The sequence below is a fragment of the Pectinophora gossypiella genome, chromosome 6 (genome assembly GCF_024362695.1).
Source record: "Pectinophora gossypiella chromosome 6, ilPecGoss1.1, whole genome shotgun sequence".
In the NCBI taxonomy this organism is placed as follows: Eukaryota; Metazoa; Arthropoda; class Insecta; order Lepidoptera; family Gelechiidae; genus Pectinophora; species Pectinophora gossypiella.
Window position 1 is genome coordinate 12,898,289 of NC_065409.1, and position 18,699 is coordinate 12,916,987.

Here is an 18,699-nt window from a genome sequence, read left to right on the forward strand (position 1 = left end):
GATGTTTTCCTTCAACTACCTATTTTTTTTTTTTCATTTATTACACTACCAATAAGTATCTGAAAGATATGTCATAATTATCGGCCACGATCCCTAGATACATATTGCCAACATGCAAATGAAAGATCTTCATCTTAACATTTTAATTACAATCACCAGGAACGAATTGCAACTTTGTATAACAATAGGTACCTACATTGTTTTTTTCCATAATCGACCTGTCAATCTAACTGCAATCGATATAATGTAGAATTCATTTAAATAACCGTCACAGGCTACTGGCGACACAAATGAGTACATTACAGGCGGATACAGTCATTATGTCATTTAATTACATTGCATTACATTTGAGAGCTCTGAATGTAAGCATCGGCAAAATGACAACTTTCCCCGGCTGTTCCGCTCGACCGAACGAGAAGACAGAGGCTTTGTAGCATGGAGGACAATCTGAAGAAACAACTAGAATAGCATTTTGACGTGACTTATTGTAGATTTGCCCCAAACGGATAAAAGGGGAGCGCTGAGAACTCGCCTCTGGTAGTATCTGGAACGTCTTTAATGTACCCTTTCATTAGTAGCCTCACATACACGAAAAGAATACATCATAAATTATAAGGAAGCTTAAGGAGTAGCCTGTATTAACCTACCTGTAGATAGATTATATTTATAGACTATCTATCATCATCATCATCTCCCTAGCATTATCCCGGTTTTCACAGGATCCGCTTACCTAACGTGAAGATTTGTTAGGTCCGATTTTTTACACAAGCGACTGCCTGTCTGATTTTTAGACTAAGTATCTATAAATCGTGAAATTTCAAAACAAATTGTCTTGTCGTACATATTTTCACTATTGCTTAATAGTTAATTCGGTACCTACTAATAATTCGCTATAAATAAAGTCATCACGGCCAAACCTAATAACAATACCTAACTGTACACCTACTACTAACGCCAGTTCAAATTTAATGCCTGTAATACCAAGTTGGGTAATAAGCATAATTTTGGCTACAATTTGATAGTCGGTTATTTTACGAACACCTTCATCCGGTGTGGGATTCATAATTAAGTATAAATCGTTAAGTAGGTATTTACTCGTAAATTATATGCCCTCGCGTGATTTAATACGCGTAACCGATTCAAGATGATCAATATGCGTGAAACATGTTACTTAATATAATTATTATCTCATATCGTATCTTGTAGCGTCGTCGTAAGTTAGAATATTCTATGCGTCCCAAAATATTTCAAAAAGAATGACGTCTTAGCATAGAATAAAGAATGATACAACGTATAGAACGGTCACATCGTGCGGAAACCCACATTCCCGAGAAATGCATTCTTGGAGGTATGTGTGGTTTCCCTTCGCAGGTGGGAAGGTCAGACAGGCAGTCGCTTCTGTAAAAAACCGGACCTGTCAAATCTTCAGGTTAGATAAGCGCACCCTGTGAAAAACGGGATAATGGAGATGACTACGTATAGAACGGTAACTCAACCCCGCACCAATTTGTACGCGGCGACCTCACCCTCTCTGGGTCTTACTTTAGTCATAAATGGCCGTACGGTCACGAGCATTAATATGATACACTTTGGTACCATGTCACATTAACTTTGTGGACAAATTGAACTGTAAGTCTCACTAAATGTCAAATATGTTAGTGCGACAGAGTCCTAAAGTGGGTACATTATATTGCTCATGACTGTACGCTGCTAAAGATGGGAGTAAGAGGTAGCTCGTGGATTGCCTGTCCTGCTCGCACTTACCCGTTAGGTGGGACACAATAACAAATATATTTACGTATGGAGTGTCCCGACTGTAGAAATATAATCATTGAAGATCTAACTTCATAATGATAACCTGAAAATGTACTTGTATTATGCTAATAACACCAGGCTAGTCGAAAGCTGTTAGCCCTAGAATTCCTAGCGTATCTATCTCACTCTATAAATCACAGTTGAACATAAAATATTTATCTAACCAACAAAGCCAGAGCACTAAGCTATGTAAAATACTATTTTTAACCTTACATTACACACGTTAAATAAGTAGGTATAAAATGTAACAATAAAGTTTATACGTAAGTGTATACAAGGTGTGGTGTGGTGACACTGTAACAAAAACTTTGAGGAGTGATTCAGACTGATAATAATTCTGAGTTAATATCAAGTGGAAGATTCCGTCGCTAAATTCATGTTTTTCTTAAATTATTTTCAATTCTACACTTTTGCGATGGATAATTCCACTTATTAACTCAGGGACATGAGCTGGATCATCCCTCTCGGTATTCGTTACGATGTCGCTTACACCTACACCCCGTACAAGTACGTACAGGTAGCCGTACGGGTACATTGTGGGTGTTAGTGACACCCCGTAACGAAAAATAAGGGTAAAGGCTCAGACCGTCAAGTTAATATCAAGTGGAATTCCCTGTCGGAAAATTCATGAAAATTTTAGTGTTTTCAGATCCATACTTTTGCAACGGAAAATTCTTCTTGATATTAACTCAGAATCATGGTCCGAATCATCCCTCAAAGTTTTCGTTGTGATGTCACTAACACCCTGTATAATATGATTGATTGCATAAGTTCATTAAAAGGTGATTGTTGATTGTGGTACAGATGGGTACATTTTAGGTTGAGGTCTTGCGACCTTCAATCGAATTCTATCTAATGACGTTTTGTCATTGCTAATTGATCTCTGGTCGCGGCCAAGGTCACTAATTACACATAGTTTAATGTTATTAATTGATTTGCTTTCTGCGCGTGGGAATAAACGGATAATAGTTTTTTTTTAGGAGTACGACCATTCTGCCAGTGTCGAAGTGATCAGAAAACAAACTGGGGATAATAGTTCTTCCATTAGGCAGGTAAGCTCACCTGATCCGATGATTTATCAGTTATTATTGTACAATTTTTCATTTGTTTTAACTTTTCTTAATCTTCGTTCATATTTAAGAGGTTATCTTCAAAATAAAATTTTATTTAATGAATAATTAGGTAACAATATTTAAAAAAAAACAAACGAAAAGACTAGGCATCCTCCACAGGCTTCGCCAAAAAAGAAGGGTTTCATTTGTTTCATATTTTAAGTTTTTTGAAACCACATAAGTTACGTGAAGTAAGTTATACTTAAGTAACAATCATTTGCACAACTCAGTTTTTGCAAAAACTTCCTATTCAAATATTATATAATTATAGTAAGTAATTAAATAATTTCTAGATCGTATATTAATTTTACAGTCAGATGACTGTAAAATGATATCTTCCGCGAAAGAATATAATTACTTAGTAGTTTATTTAATAGGTAGTTTTTTATTATTATATAAGTAAATAAAGTATTAAAATACTGTTATATTTTCTTCATAATATTATACCCTAGCTTACAATCTGATAAGCAATTTATTTATAACCTAAACAACTTTAAAAAATATCATACTATATTACATATTATATATACTATATTATACAATATTCTGTTTGTATGTCGCCTAATATTTATTTCCTCATCTTGTAACATTATTATAATAAAAAGATTTCTTTTAAATAGACTAGGCACATAATAAGTCATAAATATGGCAGATGATTATTTAACAGGTAATTAAATTTTAATAATTACATCTATAAATATTTAGCTTTAAGATTAACCGTGAATGCTAGACCGAAGCGCTTTCTTCTCATTGAGTTTTCGTCATGTCTAACGGAAGAAATTGTCTTTTGTGACGATTTATTTTCATTTACGTCTTTAATGTTCTACTATGAACTTGGTTGGATGTCCCTAGAAAAGGTTTAGCACGATCTACTCTGCGTGTATGAAACGATTGATGAATGTGGAGGAAGCAAGAGAAGTGTGTTAGGATCGAAGCAAAGGTAATTCCGTACTTACCCCAGTGGGAAACGCGTGAGTTTATATATGTATGTGTATGAGCTTGGCGTTTCTCCAGCTATACTGTCAATGCCATTGAGTGAAGTATAATGTCTGAATCATAGATAAATTCCTAAACCGATCCTGACGGTGCGACAACTCTCCAGCGCAGCGGGACAGTGAAGTGATATTCCGACTTACCTCTAAAAGTATTCTACGCAGCATATACCCACGTACCCTTGCGAGCTTGTATCTAACTTAGATTTAATATATATATCTTAAAAATTGTTACCTTCTTTTTGTTAATTCTCTTTTCTATTCGGTGGCACCTAAAGCGCTACAATGTATATCTATGTCTTGACACAGCAACTCCTACAGTCTAGGCTGTCTGAGACGGTTGCCTTTGCCTGCAGACGGTAATAAATTGCTTCTTCACACTTCACTAACCATCTGGTTCAGACAATTGCAAGACCAGCCAAAATAATTGATGACATACCACCGAACGTCGTCTTAGTTTATTTTCTATTACTTTCATCACGTTTGTGTACAATAGGGTCGATGTAATTTTGTATACCTAGTCTCTGCTGAATAACCATTTTTGATGAACTTTTTCTCTCGTTACGTGCGATTCGTTTTTGTTTCAGCTGCTCAATTTCAAGTTCTTATACAATTTGTTAAGTGACGAGCGATATGGCAAGGTGAATCCCAATTATACCTATTAAGGCCCGATCTTACTAAGACTCCATGTGGCACGACAGTGACACATCTAATATCGTGCCACCAACAAAATGTCTGCGAATGAAACAACGAAACACCTGCATACATTTTGTTGAAAAGCCACCACGGTCACGCCACCGTGGTGTCCTATTATTAAGCTGTGGGTCTTTGTTTAGTTAATTATAAAAGTCAAATATAACTCTGAACGTAAAGAAACAGAGACATAATTCACATGTTATTTGCCTAAAAAGACGTAATTTTACACTTTCTGATCCTAAATCTAAGACATTCAAATTGTTTTCTTATAAGTAACAAGCTCTACTTCCCTCTATATTATTCGTGAGGGGTTACAAGCATGAGTAAGTCTGTCTTTCATAACAATCTTAAGCAATACAATACAGCTTCTTTAAAAAAACTAATTTTAGTTCTTTCTCATACCAGACTACATTCACAAACTTCCGTTTCCCATTTTCGCCAAAAGACAAACAAAAAAAAACAGTTAATCACAGAATTATTTCCATAACAAAAAGTCCATTGCGGTGAAACAACCCAATTGGTAGGTAAACTAATCCGTATGCCCAGTAATAGTTATTGTTACGTGGTATTACCGCAGAGTAGATGTGTTACAGCACTGTGGTGTAGCAGGGTAGGTAGGACTTGACCGCGTAGCGAATGTGGTTTACTGAATCAATGATTCGTTTGCCACAAAAGTATGTGTTATGTAGGTAGATGAATCGTGCTTTGACTGAAATTGAAATGCAAAGATTATTAAAGTATTGTGTATTATGATTTACAAAATTAAATTTTCGTTGTGATACTTCAGTAATTACTGTTAGATAGAACAGCATCGACCTCATTTCTACTTATAAATACATCACTACAGTAATGAAAGTCACAGCCACAGATGTCCAGCATTAGCTTTTGCACTTTGACAGAAATAACTCCGCGCATTGAATTGGGTCGTGTACTAGGTTAAGATAAATTATGACATTCTGATTACTTAATAAAGACAGATCTAAAACGAAAAACATTTTATATGTAATAATAAGTCCGACATTTTATCACGTTTTTCTATGACGTCGCAATGTGCTTTTTCATACAAATTCCATAGTAATCTCGTGTTTTGGCGTTTAGTAAAAAGTAACTGATATGACTAGTTGGAAACTAGCCTATTGAAGCTTTAGTTGCACTGAACTAGACGTTCTGTTGAATATTACCTATATTCCTAGATTTAGAAACTTCAACAGGACAATTTAGGCCAAATGTCTTGCAAACGTAATCTAAATACACAAGTAATTGAATTGAAAGTAAATTGGTAAGAGGTGTGGTTGGCGAGATTATTATCAATTAATGATACTTATGTCTGTAACACAAAATTTCATTAAAAGGACAGCTTTTATTGGAAGCCATAAGGGCGTGCAATTCAAGCACTAAAACTACTTTATAGGTGCATTTATCATAGGAAATTATGCAAAAAGATATTATAGGCACAGTAGCAAAACTAATTATGAAAATAGTACGCTTTCCCGTTAAGTATATTATCATTACAAAAGTTATGTAAAGTTTACTGGTCGTAAATCTTTATGATAAATACTCTTTCTACCAACTAATCACTAAAGTAAACAGGTAGCGGAAACTTCGTTTTAATTACTCATTAGTTGATGTTACCCGCAGAGGACCAATGTGGATGATTTCGCATTTTATTTTTGATTAAATCTTTGCAATTTTATTTGAATTACTTCTCTGAAATAATACGATACTCCTAGAAAAATATAACTGGATACCCTTATCATTCGCATACAATTGGGCTTACTAAAATGATGGTTGGAAGAAAAAAAACTAAATTAATAATTATTAAAAAAATAATTATTATTATTATTTTATTTTTAACTAATTATTTTTTAAGTGCAAGAAAGAGTTTTTGTATTGTATTGTAATTCTTACAAAAAACTAAATATGCAATTCAGTGGTCTTTTTTTGACGTGACTTATTGTACGTAGATTTGCCGCGGATGGCATTAACTACTTCGCCGGACAAATAGGGAGCGCTGAAGGCTCTCCCCCGGTACATCGTTTAAGACAACAGGCCTGAGGGTGCCCAGTTGGGCACGAACCTCAGCTCAAGGCGTTGTCTGAGAGGAAAAATATTTTTTAAAGAATTAATCAGAAAGAATTAAAAAGGGCTGATTGAGGGAAATCGTCGACCACGCCGGCGGCGGGCTCGGTATCGGGGTGACTTTTAGTTTGAAATTCTTATATTTAATATTGAAAAATACAATGCATAGAATGAGAAATCATACTATTGTAAGGTAAATACCTACTTATTCTCTACACCTACCTACTTAATACTTGTATCCGGTAATATCATTGCTATTAATCGAATTGTATTACAATTACGCAATGGTCGGCTGATACAAATCTGAACTTTATTTATTGCAGGCTCCGAAGCAAATCGACATTGTCAATAAATTTACCAACTAGGAAGTAAAAGTAACTTAGTTCAAGGTTCGAGTCTAAACTAGCCTAGGAAACTTAAGGAAAAAAATCAATAGCAAAGTTTTTTTTTTGTTGAAATTAAGTACCTAACAATTACTTATAATTACATTTCAAAATAGGTACTGAACGACAATATTTGCTGCGTAATCAATAACTAATTTCGTGTTCTGTGGTGGCGTTTGCACACCTGTACCTTATTTAATAATCTAATTCGTCTATCAATTTCGTTAACATTGGGTAACCAGGAATAATTACACAGGTAGAAAGGACTAGTTATCAAGATAAATACTTTCGATAAAACTACGGCTGCCTTACTTAAGCATTTATTCGCTTGTCATAATTTACTAGTATGCAAATACTCAAGAAATAATAATGCTAAATTGTATGAAATACCATACAATCAATACAATTACATATCATTAAAATGAAACTGACCCAATTGTTAGGTCACCTCAGGATTTATGTCAAAAGTACTGCTAGCATAACATATAGTTTAACATATAGTTTTTCTAACATATTTAGGAGATTTTTAAACATTATGTCTCTGCTATTTATCTTTGTCGCAGAACATAAGCTCACGTTCACGACTATATCCCAATTGGGGTAGTCGGAGGTTCATCCATCGCAAGAAGAACTTAATACCCAAACCTCACCGAGCTTTTTATAGCATAGAACATTACTATGAACATTTCCATTTCCTGTTTTTTTGTCTGTTTATTTTCGTTTTGCTATTTACGTTTCTTCTTCTTCTTATCGTATGGGTTATGAGGTGGAATACCAACCTCATCAACTCTAATGTCAGGGTTACTATTGAGACGCAAAAGGCCCCTGACATGACTCATGTAACGACTACATACTTACACCAGTAAGTAGTAACCGGGACCACCGGCTTAACGTGCCTTCAGAAGCACGGGTCATCTTACTTTCGGACAATCAGGTAATCTGCCTGTAATATCCTACAAACTAGGGATCACAAAGTGATTTTTGTGACATGTCCCCACCGGGTTTCGAACCCAGAGCCTCCGGATGGTGAACTCAACGCTCAACCACTGGACCATGGAGGCCGTCTAATTGAATACCAGCAGAGTAAATACTGAATTCTAAGGAACACGATAGGTACTAATAAAACCCAATTAGTTATGTCTACGCAAAATGACGTAAAAGAGATAAATGGATTCCTAATTCATCGCAACAGTTATCCATTAGTGGTGTCTCCCACTTGAAATAACTATTACTTAACTAGCTTTATAATCTGTAGCAGCGTAAACGAACAGGGAAGTTACAGGACAAGCCGGTGGCTCAGCATTGCGACACCTGAAGCGAATGCCTATTATACATTTAGTGTTTGCGTATCTCGACTATAACTAACCATGGGACTAAACTATAGTCGACTATAGACTAAAACTCGAACTAAAATGGAATGCATTAGCGCACCTGTCGACTGTAGCGACTATCTAATAAAGCTATCAGAATGCCTAGCAGGGAACCATGATAATGTACGTAACGAATGATCTTAGCGGTTCCTGGATATACGTAACGGAAAGTTGCTTTTGTATAAATTGGCTATAACAAACGTAATAATTATTATGATCTATACCTTTCTTACCTCTCTAAGAAAATTCCAAATCGTACGCTTATGATTAATTTCACATCAGAGGTCAAATTCTTTACAAAAATGTTAATTCCTTAACAACGGCTAATTCCTGTCAAAAATTCAGTGTACGTGTTATATGGTATTCTCTCAGCAAACGAATGGCATGGGAAAATGCTCGAGATGTCAGATAAGGCGTAGCCTGAACCGCAGTTCTGTTCAACGCATAATAATGTAGTGCCTTCACGAGTCGGCACAATACTGCAAACAATTCTATTATCCTCTCACAGACGCATACATTTCACGCTTGAGGATATGCAATTATCCAACAAGCAGTACAGTTACATAGTTTTTGTATGTTACATCTCATAATAGTTGCGATTTCTCATGACGTTTGCGGTTCATTGTATTTTTAGTAGCATCTTTGGATCTACATTTTATATTCCAACCAAATTCTCCCAATGATATTTTTTTTAAAAAATTCCACCATCTCACACTTTCCCAATAACACCAAATCACCAAAACTAATGCCCTCTCTCTCTTCTTTTACAGAAGCGATAAACGTTCCAGACGACCAATCAACATCAGCATCATGGTGGCAAGCCGGCACAGCGACTCCCTTCAGAGAGGCTTCCAGCAGTAGTAGCTCCTTCTCCTCCACCCACGGCATCGTGCAGACACACCCGTCTATAAACGATCCATTCTCATCCTTCGGCAGCATTGGAAGTACCTCAGGACCATCGCCAAACCCTTACGCGAGCGGCAGCGGTCCGCTCAGTGGCGGTATCAGGAACAACCCCCTGCCGCCTCTGGCTAGGTCAGCGAATGGAAAGACTACCTTGAAGCATCTGGATTTCACCAGCAGTGCCACAGCTGAATTGAGGAGGAATCCAGCACTTTCCGCCCCCGATGAGTGCGCGAGGGCTTGCAGAGAAAATGAGCCCCCAAGGATTTGCTACTACCATTTCACACTTGAGTTGTACAACGTTTTGGGAGCGTGAGTATTTTCTCAGTATACTTTTTAAGAACATACCTACGTATATTTAACGTGTGAACTGGGCTTTAAGTAATAAAAACCTAATTCAAAATATTCACTAAAATGTGTAAATACTTACTAAAATAATATTGAGCCCTTAAGTTGAACCAATCAAGCTAAAGGCGTGTGCAGTAAGTAGATATTTTTTCCTTGAACAGCATAACAGGAAAAATTATTGTAAAAATCCAATTATAAAATTTTATTTGGCCTATGATGCATGTTTCCTCTGAAAAACCCACATTGTCTCGACTCAACGGAAACAGTGCAAATTAACGGTTAGTTTGACTTTGAACGCTAAATTGGTACAATTCGTAATTACAGTCGTCGATATTCAATGACACTGTATGAAATGTTACTACATAATAGAACGCTTTCTCTTCCGCTTCCAAAAATTAATAACTTACTTGCTTTAAATTAATGTTAGGCAGGAAGTCAACCATAATACCTACGTTGTTGTAACTCGACAATTATAGAGATTTCCTGTCTATCACTTGTGTCATAATGTCACAAAAAGTAAGTTCAAGTTAAGTAATTCTTACCTCAGAGACAATAGTTTATCTGCGTCACGAACCCGACATAATTCTTGGATATTCTGTGAAGATCACGCCGCTTCGTGAGCCAGAATGGCCTGACGACCGACTTTTATTATTTCACACGTTTCATGGTTGCGAATACGCCCTGGGATTTTTAATTTCAAATTGAGGTCAGCTTTGGATAATATAAGAACTTCATGGGTGGTTTGGCGTTGGCCGCTCTGTCTTTGTTTTTGCCTGCATTGTTGACTATGCTCATTCTGATACAACAACATCCGATTTTCAAAAAAATATAATATAACGTGACTTTTGGAACATTTACAAATGGCACTGTTAGCAAAAGTCATGTTGTGTTTCATCAAAAGTAGGATTGACTAAATATTGACTGATTAAAGCTATATCACGGCCGATTAAGTCCAACCACATTGAGCCCTACAATCTAGATGTAGGCACTTCGTGCGCGTCAGTTTCACGGTCCGTTTCACTCAACTGCTTCATATTCGCACCGAACTTGAGTATACAGCGATCGAATTCCGTTCAGGCTGTACGTAATTGATAGGTGACGACACATGTTATGCAAACATTTCGCGATAGACGCACTACCTGAGGAAATCGTATTGCAATACTGATAAGGAAAACTAGTGATTAAGTACACAATCTTGTGCCATCCTTGTAATTGTCTTTAGAAATTCAAGGCGCCACAAAAAAGCGAAACATATCCGCCACTGTTCACTTATTATCAACGCACTCATTATTACTTATGTTAGGAACTTTTTTATTTTCAATTACCTCACAAGAATATATATTGTCTTTACTTACAGTGCCTGTCAAGTATGCACACCGAACGCTACCAACGTCGTCTGGTCTCACTGCCAATGTGTGTTGGCCGACGGAGTGGAGCGTGGTATCCTCACAGCCAACAGAATGTTGCCCGGTCCTTCCATCCAAGTCTGCGAGAACGACAAGGTCGTCATCGACGTAGAAAACCACATGGAAGGCATGGAAGTCACTATTCACTGGCACGGAATCACCCAGAGAGGATCGCAGTACTACGATGGAGTGCCTTTCGTAACCCAGTGCCCTATTCAACAAGGCAACACTTTCAGGTAAAATTCGATAATTTTAAACGATTTCAGAAATACTCGTTATTAGTACAGATTTTTAACTTTTATCATGAAGACAATAACAAAACTCAAAATTGTATTTCATTAATTTCAGATACCAATGGCAAGGTAACGCTGGTACCCACTTCTGGCACGCCCACACCGGTCTCCAGAAACTCGACGGTATTTACGGCAGCATCGTTGTTCGTCAGCCGCCATCCAAGGACCCCAACAGTCACTTGTACGACTACGATTTGACTACTCATGTGATGCTGATCAGTGACTGGCTCCACGAAGATGCTGCTGAGAGATACCCCGGTCGCCTCGCTGTCAACACTGGACAGGACCCAGAGTCTGTGCTCATCAATGGAAAAGGACAGTTCAGAGACCCCAACACTGGCTTCATGACAAACACTCCTCTTGAAGTGTTCACCATCACGCCTGGTAGAAGATACAGATTCAGAATGATCAACGCTTTCGCGTCTGTGTGCCCAGCTCAGGTCACTTTCGAAGGCCACAACCTTACGGTTATTGCAACTGACGGTGAACCAGTCCAACCTGTACAAGTTAACACCATCATCTCATTCTCAGGTGAGCAATAGGAAGTTATAATGTCAGTGTGCATATTAACCTTTCGCCTAACATAACTGTGTGAGTCTTACGACACCACAGTTGAAGTGCAGCTCTCTTAATATTCAGCTGAAGGCGTCATAATTCTTGCTCCGTTCATTAGTCCTAAAAAAGTTGACCAACGAGGTTATCATGATAAGCAGGTGTGAGTGAGAAAGACACGCCTTTGTTATGTTGTAATATGTATCCAGTCATGTAGCGCATCAACTCAAGCGAAGAGAATTGGATAACAGTGTTGCAACTTCTTCCTCTTTACAATGTGCATTAATTTTCTAAATCCTTCAGAATCAACTGCATAATTTAATACGGTTATTATCAGCGAAATTATTTTTATATAAATGGGTATTAGGTGAAGCTTTGATGTTTATGCTTGGCGTGTTTCAGGCGAACGATACGACTTTGTGATCGAAGCGAACAACATTCCTGGAGCGTACTGGATTCAAGTGCGCGGTCTAGGCGAGTGCGGTACCAAGAGAGCCCAACAGCTGGGTATTCTACGATACGCCCGAGGTCCTTATCAACCCTCTTCGCAACCTCCCACCTACGACGTCGGCGTCCCTCAGGGAGTGGTAAGTGAACAACCTGTACATACAAAACTGTATATTATCGCCTGACAAAAGTGTATATAGGTCAGTAGATTTGATTTGAAATAGTAAAATATATAAAGATAACTGTATTGATAGCGATGTAAGCCAACGCTTGATATTCTTAGGATTCTGAATTCAATCAGCGCGAATAGAAAAGTTTCTACATTAAACTTAACATTTCCTTTCCTTGAGATGGGGAAAATAGTGTTATCCGCAATTCTTACATTATGCACAACCTAGAGCACATGGCACGAGACCACGAGCCTCGGTTATTAATTAGCGGATATTGCAAAGTGGATACCTGACGCTGGTACGACAACCTCGATAAACTCAGTCGAACCGTCGCTTGCAGTCGATTGCAAAAACTTGCATACCACTATTGGCCTAATATTACACCAGTTTTGCAGTAATGAATTATACACTCAACCCCAAAAATTAAATAAAACGGTGCCAATCAGACCGTTGCTGCACTGTATAGCTGTTAAAGTACTGCTATAGATGAGTGTAATTTGTAAATATATCAATACTCTGTAGTTAGTCTAGATGACACTATATATTAGTTTCATAACTACCTATAACGTAGAACTGCTTAGTATATATACCTTGCACACTGTTCAGAAGATTCCATGGAATGTTAAACCTGTAACGAATAGTACGAGTGTATTTACAACAATTTAGATTTATTGCCACAAACAAGTAGTAATTAGAAAGAGAAAGTAGACAATGATGTAGCGTAGTTTATGCACGTAATATTAGTAATTGCACGTACCTTTCTCCCCCACTAACTATTCAGGTGATGAACCCATTGGACGCGAGATGTAACCAACCCAGAAACGACGCGGTTTGCGTCAGTCAGCTGAAGAATGCCAAGAACATTGACCCCGCGATCCTCCAGGAGAGACCTGATGTTAAAATTTTCCTGCCTTTCCGTTTCTTCGTGTACAGGCCAGAGATGTTGTTCCAGCCCAATACTTACAACAGATATTTGGGTAAGATCGCCGCGTACAGCCGGCAATCGTAATAAATAAGATGGAGGCAAAAATATTTTTATTTTTAAATAATAATAAATATTGATACTATCAAACGATACTGTTAATATCTTCTGCCTCCATCTTATCTTTCAATCCAAAAACATCTTGATTTTAAGTCGTTTCAATGACTAACTCTTGTCTGGCTTCCACAGTTGCCCCACAAGGAGACCACGTGATCAGTTTGATCGATGAAATTTCGTACATGTCCCCCCCTGCTCCTCTGATCAGTCAGTACGATGACGTCAACCCTGAACAGTTCTGCAACGGAGACAACAGACCCGCTGACTGTGGTCAGAACTGCATGTGCACACACAAAGTCGATATTCCTCTAAACGCAGTCGTGGAAATTGTACTTGTAGATGAAGGTAAGCATTCTCATTAAAATTGCCTATTACCGGCCGGTTTTAAAATATAATTATAAAATGTTGAAAGCGAAAACAAATTACTGATTTCACACTTTTCACTTTCAGTTCAAATCGCGAACTTGTCCCATCCGTTCCACTTGCACGGATATTCTTACAACGTGATCGGTATCGGGCGGTCGCCCGACCAGAACGTCAAGAAGATCAATTTGAAGCACGCTCTCGACCTCGACAGGAGAGGTCTGCTCGAGCGTCATCTTAAACAAGGAGATTTGCCCCCGTCTAAGGACACCATCGCCGTGCCCAACAACGGCTATGTCATCCTCCGTTTCCGCGCCACCAACCCTGGATTCTGGCTGCTTCACTGCCACTTCTTGTTCCACATCGTGATTGGCATGAGCCTCGTGCTGCAAGTGGGCACCCAAGCCGACCTCCCTCCCGTGCCCCCCAACTTCCCCACGTGCGGAGACCACCTCCCCCCTATCCCGCTCCACTAAATCGGTTCCTAAAATCTTCAATGCATGAATTCGAACAGCAGTTGAATTATTATGTTAACTAAGTGTAAATTTATGTTTGTTTTGTGTGATGTGTGCGGTGGATTCGAAGTGCTCGATTCTGCCGCTGTGTTACTTTGTACTCGAATGATTCAACGAGAGATAACGACGGTTTGTGATTTATTTAACGGTGATACTGTCTCTTGTGTTGATTTTAGTTTCAATTTTTGCCATATTCGGTACTTTCTCGTGATTATTTTGAGGCTCTTAAACCAACAGCGTCTTCTTCACCCAATGGGTATTTCATTCATTGAACGCGTTCGTTCTGTAACTAACAACTTGCCATTATAATTTTCACCAAGGATATTTATTACGTGTATATATTTAAAACTTACTTATTATATAGATGTAGATGTTTAAGAATTTTCGCCCAGATACTAACCTACGATGCATGCGATACAATATGTAAGAGATGTAAATAATTTGACAACTGCAATACTTGTAAATACACGTAGTTTGAATACAACATACCACACATTCACGATCGATGAAGACTGCATATTACTATATCTATAAAATAGGTATACAACAAATGTTACCAGGTTCATGTTACCAATTACTTTAAGCAAATAAACTTATTTTTCTGTGAGTATTGCGTAGCAACAATGCCAAGAAGAAAATAACATACTGGATAAAACGCATTGGCGAACCCTAGTCTCCAGAATCATCGTCATTTATTTATCAGTGCCTAATTGATTATCAAATATTAATTATGTCTGAATATCAAATAGCGTAATCATACCCCATTGCTCCAACGCAATGAAATATAGCAGGACATTAATAAATATCAATTTATAATAATTATTTTAAGAAAAAATGTAAATTTTTATACTCTTTAATAAAATATTTTTAATATGATCTTATTTTATTTCCACGTTAACTACATCCATCTCTACCGCCAACTTGAGGTTAGTGTTTGAATCATAATTAATAATGTGATAACGATTAAAACTATAATTATAAAGATACATTACTTATGTTAACACTGTGTAAATAACTACCTATATATATACAAACTACCTATAAATATACATAGAAACACTGTAGTTAGTGACTTATTGCACTAATTGTAAGAGGTTTGTATTAATCCGTCTAGATAGATTATATTGGACCTGTAATGGCCACAAGCACGAGAAGCACCAACAAACACAGGTTGTACATTTATATATTACAAATTCTGCTTGTACAGATGTTTTTTCTTGCAAAGACTCCTTGAGCAACTATTCTGATTTCTGAAATTCCTTTATTTATAACTTCTCACTTTTGCCACTTTACCTTTCTATTCTCATTCATTATAAGTACCTACCGATCCTCTCAATTTTGTCGATAATATTAATTAATAAGATTACAAAAATCTAAATTATTTAGTTAAACGTTGCTAATCTCTAAAAAATACATGTTTTATGTTTCGTGTTCCTTTCCAAAAAAACAATAATCTAAAAGTACATTACTCCATAGATCCTAAACCCATTGGACGCTATATGCGACGTGCCCCGAAATGATGCGGTCTGTGTAAGCAACTTAAAGTCGGCGAAACCTGTGGACAAGGCAGTGCTACAAGAGCGACCTGATGTCAAGATCTTCTTACCATTCCGGTTCCACTTCTACAAACCTAAAGATCTCTTCAAGGAAAATACGTATAACAACTTCTTAGGTAACTCCAAAATTAAACTGAAACTTTTTATAACTTTCGACGTTAATGGGCCGTTATTTTCCAAAATTTCATTTTCAAGTTTGTTAACAACCGTCTTTTTATTTGTAGTTTAAATGAATTTATAAATCTTAAAAACTACGGTTGTTAGGAATATGCAAATTTCTGTTATATATTGCGTGTTTCTGAATGTCACTACCCATGGCAGTAAATTATAGCAATATTAATATTATTTCCAACATTGCAGTTGCTCCCGGCGGTGACCACGTCTTGAGTTTGGTTGATGAAATCTCATATCGAGCGCCGCCCGCGCCGCCTCTATCACAGATGCATGAGCTAAATCCGGATTTATTCTGCAATGGTGACAACAGGCCTGCCAACTGTCCTGTCGACTGTCGCTGCACGCACATGATCGATGTACCCCTTAACTCTATTGTGGAGATCGTACTTGTTGATGAAGGTAAAAATAACTACTTTAAGAACACTTCTATTAAAATTTCTAGAGCAGAACATTAGAAATTGTTTAATTTAACCGAACCTGCAGAACTTTGTACGATCATCAATTATCTTATATTTTGTCGGGCAAAACTATTTTATGCCATCCTAACTTCATTATCATAAAATATCTTTAAGTATGTATTTCAGCAATCAGTAATCAATTTCATTATATTTTACCAACTTCCACGTTCACCGCCATTTTCACATCCAGCATTCATTTTTGTAAAAGTGTTGCATTTTTCTTCATAAACAAATACAAAAACCTCTTCAAAATCCAACCACAATTTTAACGATATAGAGCGAAAATTTTACTTATCGACATCATCTTGTAACTTTCAGTTCAATCGCCGAATCTTTCGCACCCGTTCCATCTGCACGGCGTTTCCTATAATGTGATCGGTATGGGCCGTTCCCCGGACAAGAATATCAAGAAGATCAACTTGAAACACGCATTGGACCTCGACCGAAAAGGTCTTCTGCATCGGCAATATAACCTGCCTCCGTTCAAAGATACCCTGGCTGTACCAAATAATGGATACGTCGTGTTAAGGCTCAAGGCAGACAATCCAGGTACTTACAAAATTTATCAGCTTCTGAATTAAACATTCAACACAAATAAGACTGTAAACTAGACTTCAACTTACGTTTTTATTTTCCAGGATACTGGTTGTTCCACTGCCACTTCATCTACCACATAGTTATCGGTATGAATCTGATATTGCACATCGGCACGCAACGGGACCTACCACCCGTCCCGCCCAACTTCCCTAGATGTGGTCACCACTTGCCATCAATTTCACCACCGCAGACGTTCTTTCCTTACCACTGACGGTGAATGGTGACGACAAGTGACGATCTCTATTATTAGGTGCTAAGGGACCCAAGACACGAGTGAAATCGAACACGTACTGCCATATTTTATTCAGTTGTTGAAATATGAACAACGTGCGATTGAAACTATTGCTGACGAAATATACACTGTATAACACACTGAGTCTCTCAAAGAGGATCCAATAGAAAAAATTGTAAACGTTAGCAAACATTTGATTTAATAATATCTAGAAAGGTAACAACCTGTACAAAACATGGTTCCCATTTATTACTCATGTAATGTACCTACTTTGAGTTTAATGTACCTACTCATATAGACATGGTGCTCTATTTGATCATCTGACATTTACCGTGGTGATAATGTCAGGAAACCAAAGCTTATTAATCAAATATTGTACTAACTAATCAAAGAAACTACTCAACAACTGAACAATAAAATGTTTTAAAAAAATTACCTCCTTCTCTTCAGTATGTGTTGCAATATTGAAGTCGTGTAATTTTAACAGTACTAGTAGTTTTAATGTTCATCCTAAAAATGTTGTGTAGTATACTATCGAAGAAGTATGGCAGAATTAATAAGATGCCATTCCAAGGACTTTTAAGATATTATATGTATGTTAGTTTGAAGAATTTTGTTACTCGTTTTATAATTTTGTAAATAATAAAAATAATAATAAAATTAGTGATACATAAGAAGCTGATTTAACTGTAAACTATAACCATAATTAGCGTAATGGACTTAAATAATAAAGTAGTAAAACCGAAATTAAAATTTATCCTTAAAGAAAGAGAACGGGCTTAGTGCAAAATCCTATTCTACCGAGACTTACATAATTTGTATTTATTCGGTATAGTTCGTAGGTAGGTAGACTTGTCAAGACAATTTTATTTGAATGATGCCCATTTGATGTTTGCGTGTTTTTATAATATATTTTTCTATTACTTGAACTCAAGTTTTCATAGACTTGAGTCCGTAATTCAATTTACGGTGCTTGTCCATTTTCTAACACATTTGCGTTTTTGTTTGTTTTGTTATTATTATTAGATAAACGTTTTCTTTTAGAGTTAAGTGGTCGATCGTTTGTCGCCACATATCTCACTCTGCCACTATGAACACTCTTTGATATCGGAATAATGTGCTATCTATGTGATTATATAAGCTAAGCTGAACCCATTCAAGCTGAATACAACATTAGGTATAGTGTAATGCTTTTGACA

At 37.0% G+C, this 18,699-nt stretch overlaps 2 protein-coding genes across 2 annotated transcripts in view; both read left to right on the plus strand.

The window, feature by feature from the left end:
- The window catches only part of LOC126367764 (uncharacterized), a 63,208-nt gene extending 47,937 nt beyond the window's left edge, over positions 1 to 15,271 (plus strand). The window contains exons 2-8 of the mRNA XM_050011490.1: positions 9,218 to 9,662; positions 11,056 to 11,340; positions 11,453 to 11,928; positions 12,352 to 12,536; positions 13,348 to 13,543; positions 13,738 to 13,950; positions 14,056 to 15,271. Of these exons, the coding sequence (XP_049867447.1) occupies positions 9,218 to 9,662; positions 11,056 to 11,340; positions 11,453 to 11,928; positions 12,352 to 12,536; positions 13,348 to 13,543; positions 13,738 to 13,950; positions 14,056 to 14,444 (2,189 nt within the window). The 3' untranslated portion in view covers positions 14,445 to 15,271. The remainder of the gene's footprint in view (positions 1 to 9,217; positions 9,663 to 11,055; positions 11,341 to 11,452; positions 11,929 to 12,351; positions 12,537 to 13,347; positions 13,544 to 13,737; positions 13,951 to 14,055) is intronic.
- Positions 14,889 to 17,479, plus strand: LOC126367657 (uncharacterized). The gene is made up of 5 exons (XM_050011285.1): positions 14,889 to 14,906; positions 15,960 to 16,155; positions 16,400 to 16,612; positions 16,990 to 17,220; positions 17,310 to 17,479. The coding sequence occupies exons 1-5, from the start codon at positions 14,889 to 14,891 to the stop codon at positions 17,477 to 17,479; spliced, it is 828 nt and encodes a 275-aa protein (XP_049867242.1).
- The last annotated feature ends 1,220 nt before the right edge of the window (positions 17,480 to 18,699 follow it).

What these genes read in the sequence shown, in the direction of transcription:
- LOC126367657 (XM_050011285.1), top strand. An exon ending in GATCGTACTTGTTGATGAAG is followed by an intron (nt 16,613 to 16,989) that starts GTAAAAATAACT and finishes TGTAACTTTCAG; the next exon opens with TTCAATCGCCGAATCTTTCG. An exon ending in GCTCAAGGCAGACAATCCAG is followed by an intron (nt 17,221 to 17,309) that starts GTACTTACAAAA and finishes TTTATTTTCCAG; the next exon opens with GATACTGGTTGTTCCACTGC.